This window comes from Triticum urartu, chromosome 4 (assembly GCF_003073215.2).
Source record: "Triticum urartu cultivar G1812 chromosome 4, Tu2.1, whole genome shotgun sequence".
NCBI classification, from domain to species: domain Eukaryota; kingdom Viridiplantae; phylum Streptophyta; class Magnoliopsida; order Poales; family Poaceae; genus Triticum; species Triticum urartu.
Genome location: NC_053025.1, coordinates 19,758,880 through 19,772,908, shown reverse-complemented (window position 1 = coordinate 19,772,908; position 14,029 = coordinate 19,758,880). Strand labels below are relative to the sequence as shown.

Below are 14,029 nucleotides of genomic sequence, written 5' to 3'. Positions count from 1 at the left end.
TGTTTAGTATGCAATCAATATCATGCCAAATGTTAATGATAGGACTAATGACCATATAATGGACGAGTAATTATCCTTTTCTAAAAAACATCATACTTAATATCAACATGCAATTAAAATCTTTTTTTAACTATCAATTAATACCCAACCCTTTTTATATAAGAGAAGTGAAAACGGTCACAATTGCTGGTTAAGTCACTCTTCTCCACCATTCTCGGTCTATTTTATGTATTCACAGATTGTCTTGTAAACACCAATTCCGAAATAAGAATTTTCTAAACTTCAAGGTGAGAACTTCTTAATTCTTGATTAATACAGCGCACAGAAATCTGTCCCGCGTGGGCAGAAGAGGGAAAAGAACCCCTCATAACTCCTCGGTCGGCTCGGTGGGCCGCACGAGCACCGACGAGAGTCAACAACAACTAAGCCGATCGAGGCTGAGCTTCCCTGCTCCTCTTGCCTTCTCCGTCTCCCTCCCAACCCTCTTCCTCGTCGATCGCCACCAGCTCGAGGCCCAGCCCTCCGTCCCGGGGATCGATCTCCGCACACGGTAAGCGTCCAGCGAGGCTCAGATGGTTTCCTAATTTCGATCCAGCGCATCTGGTATCTCCTCTGTTCCCACACTCATGGGCTGCTCTGTTCTGCATCTGGAACTCTGTCTCTGCTTGGATTGGATTGGATTTCCCGTTTTACTTGTTGGCGCTCCATGGGGCAAATTTCATGAGCCCAGCTCCTTAATTTTTCCGTTTGAGTGGCCTTCGCTTTCCACCTCTGGGGCGCAGGCCTTTAATGATTCTTTCCTTTCTTATACCTGACGCTTTTAGATTTGGAAGCCTTTCTGGCCGTGGGGATCTTCGGCCTCGTGTGGTTTCCATATTCGTTTGATCGGTTTGGTTTTGGACAAGTTCTGCGTTTTTGGTTTTCAGAACTCTTATCTTTCTGGTGTTGGTCCAGGTAGGTACTTGTAGGGCTTCGTGGCGGCGCCCATGGAGACGAGGAAGGAAATCCTGGAGCTTCGCGAGCGTCTGGACAAGACCCTGGCGTGCTCTGATCTCGCCGACGAGGGCTCTTTGAGATCTCTGGTCAAGAACCAGATTTTGGAGTCCTCTCTGCCTGGCTCTGACCAAGGTTTGGGTCTGATTACTTTTTCTCTGGTCCATCTTTGGTTAGCTAGTTCATTTGTACTCCACCACTAGTAGTTGTAATTACTTTTCTCTCTACCTCCTATTATGCCATTAGAAACGTGTGAGTTTTTCCATTGCTAAATATTCCCTGGTAACATTAATGTGCCATATGTGTAATTAAATTGCTGGTTGAATTTAAAGATTAAATGCAAGATTCAATAGTACTACCTCCGTCCTGGTTTATCGATCCCCTTGGTATTTTGTGTAAAATTTTGACCATATAATTAACTAACAAAATGTTAATGCATGTCACCAAAAATTATATCGTTGGATTCGTATTTGACATAGTTGCCGACAATATTATTTTTGCTGTGTATAACTTATATTTTATTAGTTATAAAATCATGGTCACAATATGCCTCTAAATACAAAGGGAATAACATCGGCACCTCTTATTTTTGTATTACTAAATTAAACTGCTTTGTGATTGTATCTTCCCATCCGAATTTGCTTCTCATTGTAGATTCATTTCTATACCAGCCTACATGTGTGTGTTTTTTCATTTTGGGTTATGCCTTCTTTAGGCAACATCGATTTGATTGCTGAAGCACGAGCCAAAGAAGTCTCGAATTTTCTTGAAATGCTAGACACTTCAGGAAATGAACGGCCTTCAGATATTCGTGGGCCACAACAGAAGGAGTGGAAGGTATACAAATTAACTAAAGTTAATATGCTTGTACAAAAGTATTGTGAACATTATGTGATTAGAATGTGCAATAATAAATTTATGTTTTACTGTTTTGCATCATAGCGTAATCAGTTCACTGATTTCTTTCTTATTCTATGTTTCAAGAGTGCAATAGTTTACCATTTTTTTTTTGTGAACATGAAGAATGCCACAAGGCCCAAGATACAAGGGTGGTGACAACCAAAACCCAAAACAGAAACAAAAGAAAAACAAAACATGAACGCTTATTGTAGGCTACCAAAAAGGAGAGGGATAAAGCGGACATGGAGTTTTGGTTCCCAGGTGGATGAATATTAAATTAAGAAAAAAAATAGCAATGAAATCTAAAAAGCTATGAACTTTTTTTATGACAAACATTGATGCATTTTTCACCTGTGTGCAATGTTTCGTGAAGAAAAAACATCTGTAATGCCCTGGAAAAAAATGATGCTACAAAAAGACTATTTGTGAAAACATTTTGGAACACCTTTTCTTTGCCCAGACCTCGACGAATGTTATTTCACCACGGAAGTTTACATGTACGGAGAGAACTAAGCAACATTTGTTTGTTTTAAAATAAAAATTAGATTTTTTAAATATTTTTTGCTATTTTCTTGAGTTATGCTATTTATAGCAGGACCATTTGAGCTCGGGAGCAGAATGATGCTTTCAGGGATAAGCAGCACCCTTGTCAAAATACATACCACCAAGAGTGAAATGTTTTACCTTTGTTTGTAGTTTAGTATTGTGCTCCAAAGTTGGCTGTTCTTTTATCTTATTCCCTCGTTTAGAGAGTGGTTAATTGTTTTCTTTGGTTTCCGTGCAAGTTCTATGAATTGCTTGAATGTTCGGTAATTCTGTTTTGTAGGTGAAGCAGGATACAGACCAATTACGGGTCATGTACCGTGAAGGTCCAGATGGGACCCCATTTCATACTCTTCTTGCTGAAGGCTTTGCTGATGGTCCTATCGATGTTTGTAAGGAACTATAACCCCGCATTAATGAGTAAAACACAATAACTTCAGATAGCCACTTAAGATTGCTGTTTTTATTCGTAGGTACATGTGTGTCATGGGAATCAGGTCTATACAGAAAATGGTGAGTGTAATTGTTTTGTAGAAAAATGAGATCAGTACATTGCTTTCTTTATTGAAGATAATAATTGTCCATCTTTACATTTAACTTCGCATTCTTGGGAACTACACATGATGTTCTCAAAATTTTGTTTGACTTGTGTACCACTAAAATTCTTTATATTGAACAAATAGATTGTGGTTCTTAACTCAGCTTCTTAACTACTTTTGCGTGCTCTTCATTGTAGGCAAACTATTTATGCTATTAGAATCCTCCTCCTTGATTCCCCAAGTCACATTGGTGCCTAATTCACAAGTCTGCCACCCGTGCCGATTTTACTTCCAGTAGCCACATAGCATGCAAATACCCACTTTACTGATGCTGTACGGGTGCATCTAAACACCATGCAGTGATTTGACAAGACATCATAAAATTGTTTTTCACCCAGTATATAATGATTGGATTACACCATTTTCAAGAGAATAAATATTGGATTAGCCCACTACATACAGATAAAGTTTTAAAAGAGTGTTGATTCATACGTGATGCTCCATGTTTTACAAAGTAAACATGTTGCCCGTGGTGTACTTGAACATTGAAGTCAACCTCGGCCATAGAAAACAACAACTTAGTCAAATGAATTCCCTCATGAACTTATGAGATTGTTTTTCTCTAGGTTTCCGCAGTACAATCTGCCAACATTTAAAATCGCTCAGTCAGGTTGCTTGAAAAAGATTCGGATTGGTGAAGAAATTTCTTTGATCAGGTTGGTTGAAGACTAAATTTCTCTAAAGAGTCCTTTCTTACATTTTTATTTGACCTCCCTTTTATAGCTGTTGTAGCTAATTTTTTTATTCGCTATTTGGAAGAAAGGGTGAAGGTCCCCTGGCCAGTTTCAGAGAGAGAAGCTCTTCTACACTACTTTCAGTTTGAGTATCTTAAAGAAGACCTTGTCATTGTGATCATGAAAACTGTGCGTAGGTTGATTTTTATTTTTAAGAACCTCTTCCTACAGCCTTGATAGCCCGTGTCCTCGTTTGTTTATTTACTGCTTATTGACTTGTTTTGCAGATATCCAATTTGGATAATCTCAGTATGCAGACACATGGATTTACTATAGATGGAATCCCTGAAGCTGGTGACACGATTCGGATGGATGTAGTTGGAGGCTTTGTCTTACAGAGGATTACCAAGGAAAGAAGTTTTTTCAGGTGAAGTCTTATTTTGCATTTCGACAACTGATAACTCGTAACTGAGATATAGCACCATATGTCATCTGAGACCACTCCCTAGGCCTTTGAAATTGTGCACACTATCTTTTCACAAAACCAATCAATATGGCGACCCTTTCAGACGAGTATTGTTGTGGATGATTTTTTCACAGAAAGCAGGGGAATTCGTTGAAGTAAAAAAACTTTTTTTTGGCCTGTACCCTGTACCCTGTAGGCCTTTTTGTAGCCTGCTTGTTTTTGGTTTGGTACTTGCGGGTTCACTCTAATACAAAAAAATCACTAATTTTTATGTGTGCTCGAAAAATAAATAAATACAAACTCATCAACAGTCTGCAAGATGGGCATGAGGTAACAATCGAGCCTATCCTCTTACATATTGCCATGGCCTAACTAGGATATGAACATTTACCAAGCCTGCTGCCAACTCCTATCACCCATGGGCATGAGATAACAACCATGGACATATTGTTATATATTGCAATCCCCACTTTACTGAGCCTACCACCGACTCTCGCTCGTACCATCACACACCAGGGCTAGACTGGACATAAGGATTAAGCTCCTACACCCTTTAGGGCTCATTCGGTTGCAGGATTTCCAAATCAAAGGAATAGGAAAAGTATAGGATTGGGATGCCCTCTCTCCACTTCAATCCTTGGGGATTTTCCATGAGATTTCATCTAATGCTAAGAATCCTTAGAAATTAGGCCAACATGTACACAATCATATGGAATTAGTATGCATACATAGGTAAAAAAACCTGAGGATTAAAATCCTATGGAAATCCTCCAAAAATCCTGCAAACCGAATAGGTCTGTTACTACTACTCTTTTATTCTAAACACATACTTTTTATACCAGTATTTATCAAATTTACTTCATGTACCTGTCCTTCACTTTTAACCTAATCACTCATTCAGGGCAGTAGCTAATATGGACATTAAGCTAGACTTTGTTCCCCCATGGCTGATCAACTTTATGTCCAGACAGCTAATCGGCAGTGGGCATAAGCTATACCAGAAGGTTAGTAGCTAAACCTAGTCTACATCAGCACATATGATATTAGTGATGAGGCCAAAAGTTGGCATATTTCAAGTCACAACATGGATTTCTTTTAGAAATATCACGTGATACTTTATGTTGAATAACGATGTCCGGGAGAGAAATATGCTCTGTTAATTAATTGTGTATGGGCTTATCTGCAGGCTGTTAGTACTGTGGCCGCTTGTGATGAAGACTACAAGCAAGCTTTACGAGCACCGCTCTATGCAAGAATACGCGAGTACCAGCATTCTGCTGACAAGGCAAAGGTGACTTCAGTTGAGGAAAGCGCTAATGAAGTGCTCCCTGAGAATCCCACTGTACATAATCCTCTGGCAGTCACTACTAATCTCAGACCATGCAGTGAGATTATCGAAGAAGAGAGTGAACAGAACACATCTTTTAAGCTGGATAATCTTGCAACCGGCTTTTCTAACCAACCAGCCGGGCAAGTGCAGCAAGTTGAAAATAAGTCTTTCACTAGTCCTGATAGAACAGTCAAGCAAGCACAGCAAGTCGAAAATAAACCGATGATTAGTCCTGAGGTGCAGAAGGCTTTGGGCATACTGGACACTGCCATTGCAGTTCTTCAAGGCAACAGATCTGCAAACATCAGTGCTCTCAGAAAGCTCCTCAGTTATGATGCAACGTCGGAAGAAGGAAGTGCCATCAGTACAAGAAATTCACATACCCTCGACGTTCTCGATACAGACAATCTCCCAAATGGATACCCTCTTGCCACATCACCTCATGATTCAAGGTCCACATTAAGAGATATGAACTTACTGTTTGTCAAATTTGTGTTTCAGTTGATGGTCAAGAAGGCATTACCTTACATTATAATTTAACTTGTGTCTTCCTTTATGTAGAGAGATCCGGCAAACTTATTTAATGCCCGACAAGGAGGTGCGCGACAGGGAGGAAGGTGCTAGCGAAAGTGATTCTCCTAAAAACATGACCGCTTCTACCATAACGACGACAAAATCCATGACATTGAGGAGCACAATAAAGGTGCATGAAGAAGAGACCCTGAATAGCGATGGCCTCTATCAGAACGGTTTCCACAGTGGAAAAGAGCCCAAGAGACCAAAGAAGACCAAAAGGTGGCTTTGCTGCTTAACGCCTAGCACCGTAGGATGACGAGAACCCATCGTAGGGGCTCTCATGGTTAACGCTTGATTTTTTTGGTTGTACATCAGAAAATAGACGAGCTACACAAGATGGAACATGGGGATCAAATGACAATTCCGGAGGCAGCTTGTGAGATAGTTACAAAGATTAGATCATGTCTTTGGTAAATGTATAGAAGTTATGTTGTTGTAACACCATGTAAAACATTATTAGAGCATCTCCAACAAATAATGTAAAACTTGGTGCTCAAAAAAAGTTTTTAGGGCATGAGAGAGAAGGTTTTGGGCACCGCAGCAGTTGTCACTTTAACAGATGATTTGCTCAAAAGATTGGCTTCTTCTCTTTTACTCCACAACTGCATCATATTGAAACAAAATATGATATGATAATTATAACTTTGCGAGATCACAACATACATAATCAAACAACATATCAAATTCAAGTTCAAATCCACTAGTACCTTGTGCATCACAACCACAAACAAAAGTGCATATATGAATAAATATCACTCTCAAATAGCATTGCCTCTTGCTTCCTCTTCATCATTTGCTTCCACTCCATGGCTTACTTCCTCTTCATTGCCATCAGTGCCACCATTGTTTTCATTGCCATCCATTGCACCACCCATGGCTCCCATGGCACCACCCATGCTGCTCATGTCGCTAGATAGCCATGGCACCATGTATGCCTCCCATACCACCTATGACACCACCCAGTCCTCCCATGCCACCTCCAGTGCCACCCATAAATCCTCCCATGTCAAACCCTTCCATTATGAAGCCTCCCATAGACCTTGCCACCAACACTTGATCGCGACACTTTCAAAGTATGTTTTTGCCTTCTCATCAAGACCACTTATGTCCATCGTCATGAGCTTTTGCCCTTGTTCAATGCCCTTGATTCATTCTTCCATGGCCACCTTCCTCTCCTCAACCTCTGCCTTCTCCTCGGTTACCGCCCCCTCTCCTTGGTCGTCATTCTCCTTTCCTTGGCCTCCCTCCTCTCCACTGTTTCTTTAGCTTTTGTGTTCTTCCTTTCTTCGGCCATCTCTTTTCTTATAGTCATGATGGTGTCCAACGATTCTTCCACATCATTGTCTCCTCCCTTCTTCAACTTGTCTTCTCCATTCTTTCTTCCATCGGGCCTTTTTCTAGGAGTAACCGAGTGGGGAGTGGAGCACCTTCTTCCATCCTCGCCACTTGATGCATCATCATCAACAACAACAACTTGTGTTGCATCTCCAACGGAGCTCTTGGAGTTCTTGCTAGGAGTTTCATATGACTTGCGGTTCTTCAGCTTCTCATTTTCAAGCTTCATATAGTAATGATGCAAAGTGAATGATTTGTCTTTCTTCTTTGAGTCTTGTCTTCCTCATCCCTTGTACACTTCTTGAGCAATGTTGGTCTACATACCAAAATTGAGAAAATAAGTTAGCCACCAATACATACAAGAGATGGAGAAAGTAGCCGGTGAATTTTGGACAAAAAATCACCTTCTCGTGGTCATTTGTACCACTTGGGTTCATACATTGAAGTTCTATCAAGCAAGCCGGCCACTTTTGACACTCCGACGATATAGTTGTCCATTGATGATTGGAGTGAAGCATGCGAAAGATTGATGCCACTAGTGTTGCGTGCATCGATGTACTCATAGATACGCTTCCATTAAATGGTTATTGATTGTTCAACACCGATGACAATATTAAGACTATTTTTTCCATGCTACACATAGCAACTTGTCTTTGGCAGTAGTGTAGTTTGCCCTTCTTCTCTTTGGATTTGTATCAAGAAAACCGTCCTCTTCCATGTCAAGAAGGGGCTCGTCTTGTGCTTCATATTCTTGAGACGGGATTTCTTGGGGGACAAAATCTTTAGATGCAACATTTGCTAATTGCAAAAAAGTTTGATCATCCGTGCTACATGCACCAAATTTGAAGAACACATGTGCACATCACATCTCAATTGCATACAAAAAGTGGAATGGCATCACAAAAGTTGAAAACCGGAGAAAGCATAAAAAAACATTTAGGTCATTTAGCCGAACATGTTGGGGACGCCGACGGTTGAGACCACGAGTGACGTCGACTCCTCCACGTGTGGCGGTGGAAGGGAAGGGGAAGAGACCCTTGGCCGTTCCGAAGGAGCCACCTCCACCGTGGAAGAGCTCAGTGGCATCAGGATTGCTTCCTTCCTCTTTGCACCGGCAGTAGCCATGGTGGAAGAATCCCACAATGGCCTTTCCCAGCATCGGCGACTCATGGCTTCGGGGAGGATTGGCGGCGACAATGTGGACCGATGCATCCCCACTGGCCACGGTGGCGGATAATGGCGGCTGACATCCACGGGCTTTGGCTTGGTGATGACGACGACCACATGAACCACCGAAAGGGCAGCTGCGGGCCTGGCAAAAGCAGATGTGAGGGTAGCGGCATCGACAGTTGCATTGGAGGTGCCTTCCATGGTGGATCGATTGCCGGTGGCGGCCGCGGGTTGAGCAGCGAGAACTTTCAGCATGGCGGTTTGGCGTTCACGGGACTATTTTGGGTTTTGTGGCAGCCAGTGGAGGTGATGCATATTTGCAGCACCTGGGGCTAAAATCTAGGGGTTGCTGCAAAAAAATAGTTGGGCACCAAATGCATATACATCATGTGATGAGTACTCTCATGTGATGGATATGTTTTTTGGCCCAAATGCCTCAAACAAATATTTATTTTCGCATCAGAGTTGTCTTACATCATCTATTAGGATACTCTTAGAAACACAAAAGAAACACAAAAGTGATTGCACTCGGCACTATGGTGGAGAGGTAGCTGCGATTTCCCATACAAGAGAAGGAACGCTACAAGCTAACAACATCCAGTCGTGTTGAAGTGGCCATGTCTCTTTCTTTCTCCGGGGTGTGGCCATCAGCAAAGGAAAGCCTCACATAGCGTGATAAAGCATGCTATGTGGAGAATGGAGTTGGGGGTAAAGGTGATGAAGTTGGAGGCAGTAGAAGTGGAGGCAACCTTAGAAAAAGGGATGAATGGGGAAACCCAAATCACAAACCAGAAAGGGTACAAAGCGTACATGTTCATTCTCCTATGGCTTGGGGATAGTCTCCTATATGACGACACCATTAATGTAGTGAGCGCGGGGAGCGTAAAGGCGGCCTCCGGCGGCAAAAGATATCTGATGGAAGAGAGCCGATCTAGCTGACCAAGAGCTACCATGGAAAACTTCCACTTTCCCTTTGTGGCGGAAGCTACCTTGGGCGCGAGGGCACGGGCCCTGCCAGCATCGACGGGCTGGCCGCCCTTCCGCAGCTGGCGACCTCCTGCCATGGCTTCAATGGTGGTGTGATGTTGTTGTGCGTGTGGACCTTGATGGTGTAGCGATAGAGCGCTTGGAGCTCTGGGCGCAAGGAATAAGAAGGGTGCGGGGAAAATGGGAGCATAAAATTCTTCCCACATCGCCTCTTCCCTTTTGTAGCGAGGGGGCAACCGTAGTAGCGGCAACAAATCCCTTTGTATCCCCATGATTTTGCATAAATTCATGTGGGGATCGAGGGTTTGGCAGTTAATCCTCGTGCAGGGATCAAGGCACTCGCTCCTCTCGATGGGACGTGGCCCTTGGTGGGCCTCTGACCCACTCACGCATGTTACGTTGACCGTCAGATCAAGGCAAGCACATGGTCAAGTGGGCTTCGTTGATAAGACCAGCATGGTTTGTTAGAACTGGGCAGGTGAAGTTTCAAGATGTTGCGTGGGAACTTGTCCCGCTGAACGACGAGCTACAAGGGAAATCTTTCCGGTGTGCAGCTCGGTTTTCTCCATTTGATGTTTCCAAGATCGATGTGGTTTGTATCACACCTCAGATGGCAGCTCGACTGGTGGAGGTCGACTGTGTAAATGCAATGTTCGGGGACATTTCGCTGAACCAGTTACAAGACCGGGGACCGAAGACGACGAGCATCTCGGGTGAACTGAGGTACGTCCATCTTAAAGACCAGTTCAGGGGCTACTGATGGTGTCCCGGCTAAGGGGCCTCTCACCATTATGGTTCCTGACTTGGTGGATCGCGCTGACGGCCCCTAGTCGATTCCGTCCTAGGACACTTTGGGCGGCCCATGGTGTATCATATGAAGATTTCAAAAGACCTGGCGTGCAAGACAAAATCTACCTCTTCATAAGTAGACGACTAGCGTCCATGTGGCCAGACTTGTAGATAGATAACTTACAATCTCTCGGTACTTTGTACTCTTGATACACTCCAATGCAATAAAAAAACAAGTAGGACGTAGGGTATTAGCTCCTTTGGAGAGCCCGAACCTGGGTAAACCTCTTGTCTCTATTACCATCTCGCCTTGTAGCTTAGCTAGGATAGCCTATCGAGGGATCAGCCGGGTTTAGCTCTGACAATTAGTCCCAAGGAAGGCACTGATGACCCACAAGTATAGGGGATCTATCGTAGTCCTTTCGATAAGTAAGAGTGTCGAACCCAACGAGGAGCAGAAGGAAATGACAAGCGGTTTTCAGCAAGGTATCCTCCGCAAGCACTGAAATTATCGGTAATAGATAGTTGTGTGATAAGATAATTCGTAACGAGTAACAAGTAACAAAAGTAAACAAGGTGCAGCAAGGTGGCCCAATCCTTTTTGTAGCAAAGGACAAGCCTGGACGAACTCTTATATAAAGCAAAGTGCTCCCGAGGACACATGGGAATTATTGTCAAGTTAGTTTTCATCATGCTCCTATGATTCGCGTTCGTTACTTTGATAATTTGATATGTGGGTGGACCGGTGCTTGGGTGCCGCCCTTCCTTGGACAAGCCTCCCACTTATGATTAACCCCTCTCGCAAGCATCCACAACTATGAAAGAAGAATTAAGGTAAACCTAACCATAGCATGAAACATATGGATCCAAATCGGCCCCTTATGAAGCAACGCATAAACTAGGGTTTAAGCTTCTGTCACTCTAGCAACCCATCATGTACTTATTACTTCCCAATGCCTTCCCCTAGGCCCAAATAATGGTGAATTTTCATGTAGTCAACGTTCACATAACACCACTATAGGAGAGACAACATACATCTCATCAAAATATCAAACGAATACCAAATTCACATGATTACTTATAACAAGACTTCTCCCATGTCCTCGGGAACAAACATAACTACTCACAAATAATATTCATGATCAAGATTGGAGGAGTATTAATTATCATTAAGGATCTAAAAATATAATCTTCCACTGGATAAACCAACTAGCATCAACTACAAGGAGTAATCAACACTACTAGCAACCCACATGTACCAATCTAAGGTTTTGAGACAAAGATCGGATACAAGAGATGAACTAGGGTTTGAGAGGAGATGGTGCTGGTGAAGATGTTGATGGAGATTGACCCCCCTCGATGAGAGGATCGTTGGTGATGACGATGGCTTCGATCCCCCCCCCCCCACGGAGGGAAGTTTCCCTGGCAGAACAGCTCCGCCGGAGCCCTAGATTGGTTCTGCCCAAGTTCTGCCTCGAGACGGCAGCGCTTCATCCCGAAAGCTTCCTTCTGATTTTTTCCAGGTCAAAACACACCATATAGCAAAAGATGGGCGTCGAGGGCCTGCCAGGGGGGCCACAAGGACGGGGGCGCGCCCAGGGGGTAGGGCGCGCCCTCCACCCTTGTGGCTGGCAGGTGGCCCCCCTCTGGTACTTTCATTGCCTAATATTTTTTATATATTCCAAAAATATTCTTTGTGTGAAGTTTCAGGATTTTTGGAGTTGTGCAGAATAGGTCTCTAATATTTGCTCCTTTTCAAGTCCAAAATTCCAGCTACCGACATTCTCCCTCTTCATGTAAACCTTATAAAATAAGAGAGAAAATGCATAAGTATTGTGATATAATGTGTAATAACATCCCATAATGCAATAAATATTGATATAAAAGCATGATGCAAAATGGACGTATCAACTCCCCCAAGCTTAGACCTCGCTTGTCCTCAAGCGAAAGCCGATATCGAAAAATATGTCCACATGTTTAGAGATAGAGGTGTCGATAAAATAAAATACGGACATGAGGGCATCATGGTCATCTTTAGAACAACAACATATAATGACATATAATTTCTTATGCTAAAGTAACAATTTGTTTACAAGGTAAAGTATGAATCAGAAACTTTATTGAAAACTAACAAACTATGATCTCAGTCATTAAAGCAATTGCAATTTATCATAACATCGGAAAGAGTCAATATAAGAGTTTTTCAGCAAGTCCACATATTCAACTATCATTTAGTCCTTCACAACTGCTAACACTCACGCGATACTTATGGGTTCAAAGCTTCGGTCGGACACAGAGAAAGATAGGGTCTTATAGTTTCACCTCCCAACCTTTTACCTCAAGGGTAATGTCAACAATAATACTTTATGAAAACCTACATCCGAGTGGATATATATCCAGATCTCTCCAACATATAGTGCTTGCCAAAGGAAAAAGTGTAAAAAGGAAAGGTGAAGATCACCATGAATCTTGTATAAGGGTAGAAGATAAAAGTAAAAGATAGGCCCTTCACAGAGGGAAGCAGAGGTTGTCATGCGCTTTTATGGTTGGATGCACAAAATCTTAATGCAAAAGAACATCACTTTATATCGCCGCTTGTGATAAAGACCTTTATTATGCAGTCCGTTGCTTTTATTTCTTCCATTTCAAAAGTTCGTATAAAGCTTATTTTCTTCACACCAATAGATCATACATATTTAGAGAGCAATTTTTATTGCTTGCACCGATGACAACTTACTTGAAGGATCTTACTCAATCCATAGGTAGGTATGGTGGACTCTCATGGAAAAACTGGTTTAAGGGATGTTTGGAAGCACAAGTAGTATCTCTACTTGGTGCAAAGAATTTGGCTAGCATGAGAGGGAAAAGCAAGCTCAACATGTTGGAGGATCCATGACAATATAACTTCTATTCGGATATAAGAAAACATAAACCATTATGTTGTCTTCCTTGTCCAACATCAACTTTTTAGCATGTCATATTTTAATGAGTGCTCACAATTACAAAAGATGTCCAAGATAGTATATTTATATGTGAAGCCTCTCTTTCTTTATTACTTCCTATTAATTGCAACAATGACCAAAACTATGTTTGTCGACTCTCAACAACTTTTATTCATCATACTCTTTATATGTGAAGTCATTACTCTCCATGAGATCAATATATGATCTTTTTATTTCTTTTTATTCTTTCTTTTATCTAATTCCCTCAAGATCATAGGTAGAAAGCAAAGCCCTCAACTCAAAACTACTCTTTATTATATATAACTCACGGACTCAATTACATAGATAGAGATCAAAACAAAACTCAAAGCTAGATCATACTAAAACTTTATTCTACTAGATCAAGATATAACCAAAAGGATCGAACTAAGAAAAACGATGAAGGTAGAAGTGTGATGGTGATACGATACCGGGGCACCTCCCCCAAGCTTGGCAGTTGCCAAGGGGAGTGCCCATACCCATGTATTTATGTCTCTTTCTTTGGAAGTGGTGATGATGGAGTTGTCGATGAAGCAAGCTTGCCCTTTTTCCTCAGCTTACGCTTGAGAATGGAATTTCCCTCCTCCAGCTCACCAATCTCCTGTTCCAGTGTTAATATCCTTCTACATAATTGTTGCTTGTTCTCCCGCAGAAGACTAAAAGGGATAAACTCGATCTTTGGCTTC

The 14,029-nt window shown here is 42.1% G+C and overlaps 1 protein-coding gene across 2 annotated transcripts; it reads left to right on the top strand.

Moving 5' to 3' along the window:
- Nucleotides 1-372: 372 nt before the first annotated feature.
- On the top strand, nt 373-6,616 carry LOC125550330. Of its 2 annotated transcripts, none has more exons than XM_048713301.1 (11): nt 373-550; nt 959-1,128; nt 1,709-1,830; nt 2,720-2,828; nt 2,910-2,949; nt 3,602-3,691; nt 3,799-3,898; nt 3,997-4,136; nt 5,077-5,179; nt 5,362-5,957; nt 6,067-6,616. In XM_048713301.1, exons 2-11 carry the CDS (start codon nt 987-989, stop codon nt 6,335-6,337), a joined length of 1,713 nt encoding a protein of 570 aa, XP_048569258.1. In that variant the 5' UTR covers nt 373-550; nt 959-986; the 3' UTR covers nt 6,338-6,616. The 2 variants fall into 2 exon arrangements, with proteins under 2 accessions (XP_048569258.1, XP_048569257.1); XM_048713300.1 differs by having other exon boundaries at nt 955-1,128.
- The last annotated feature ends 7,413 nt before the right edge of the window (nt 6,617-14,029 follow it).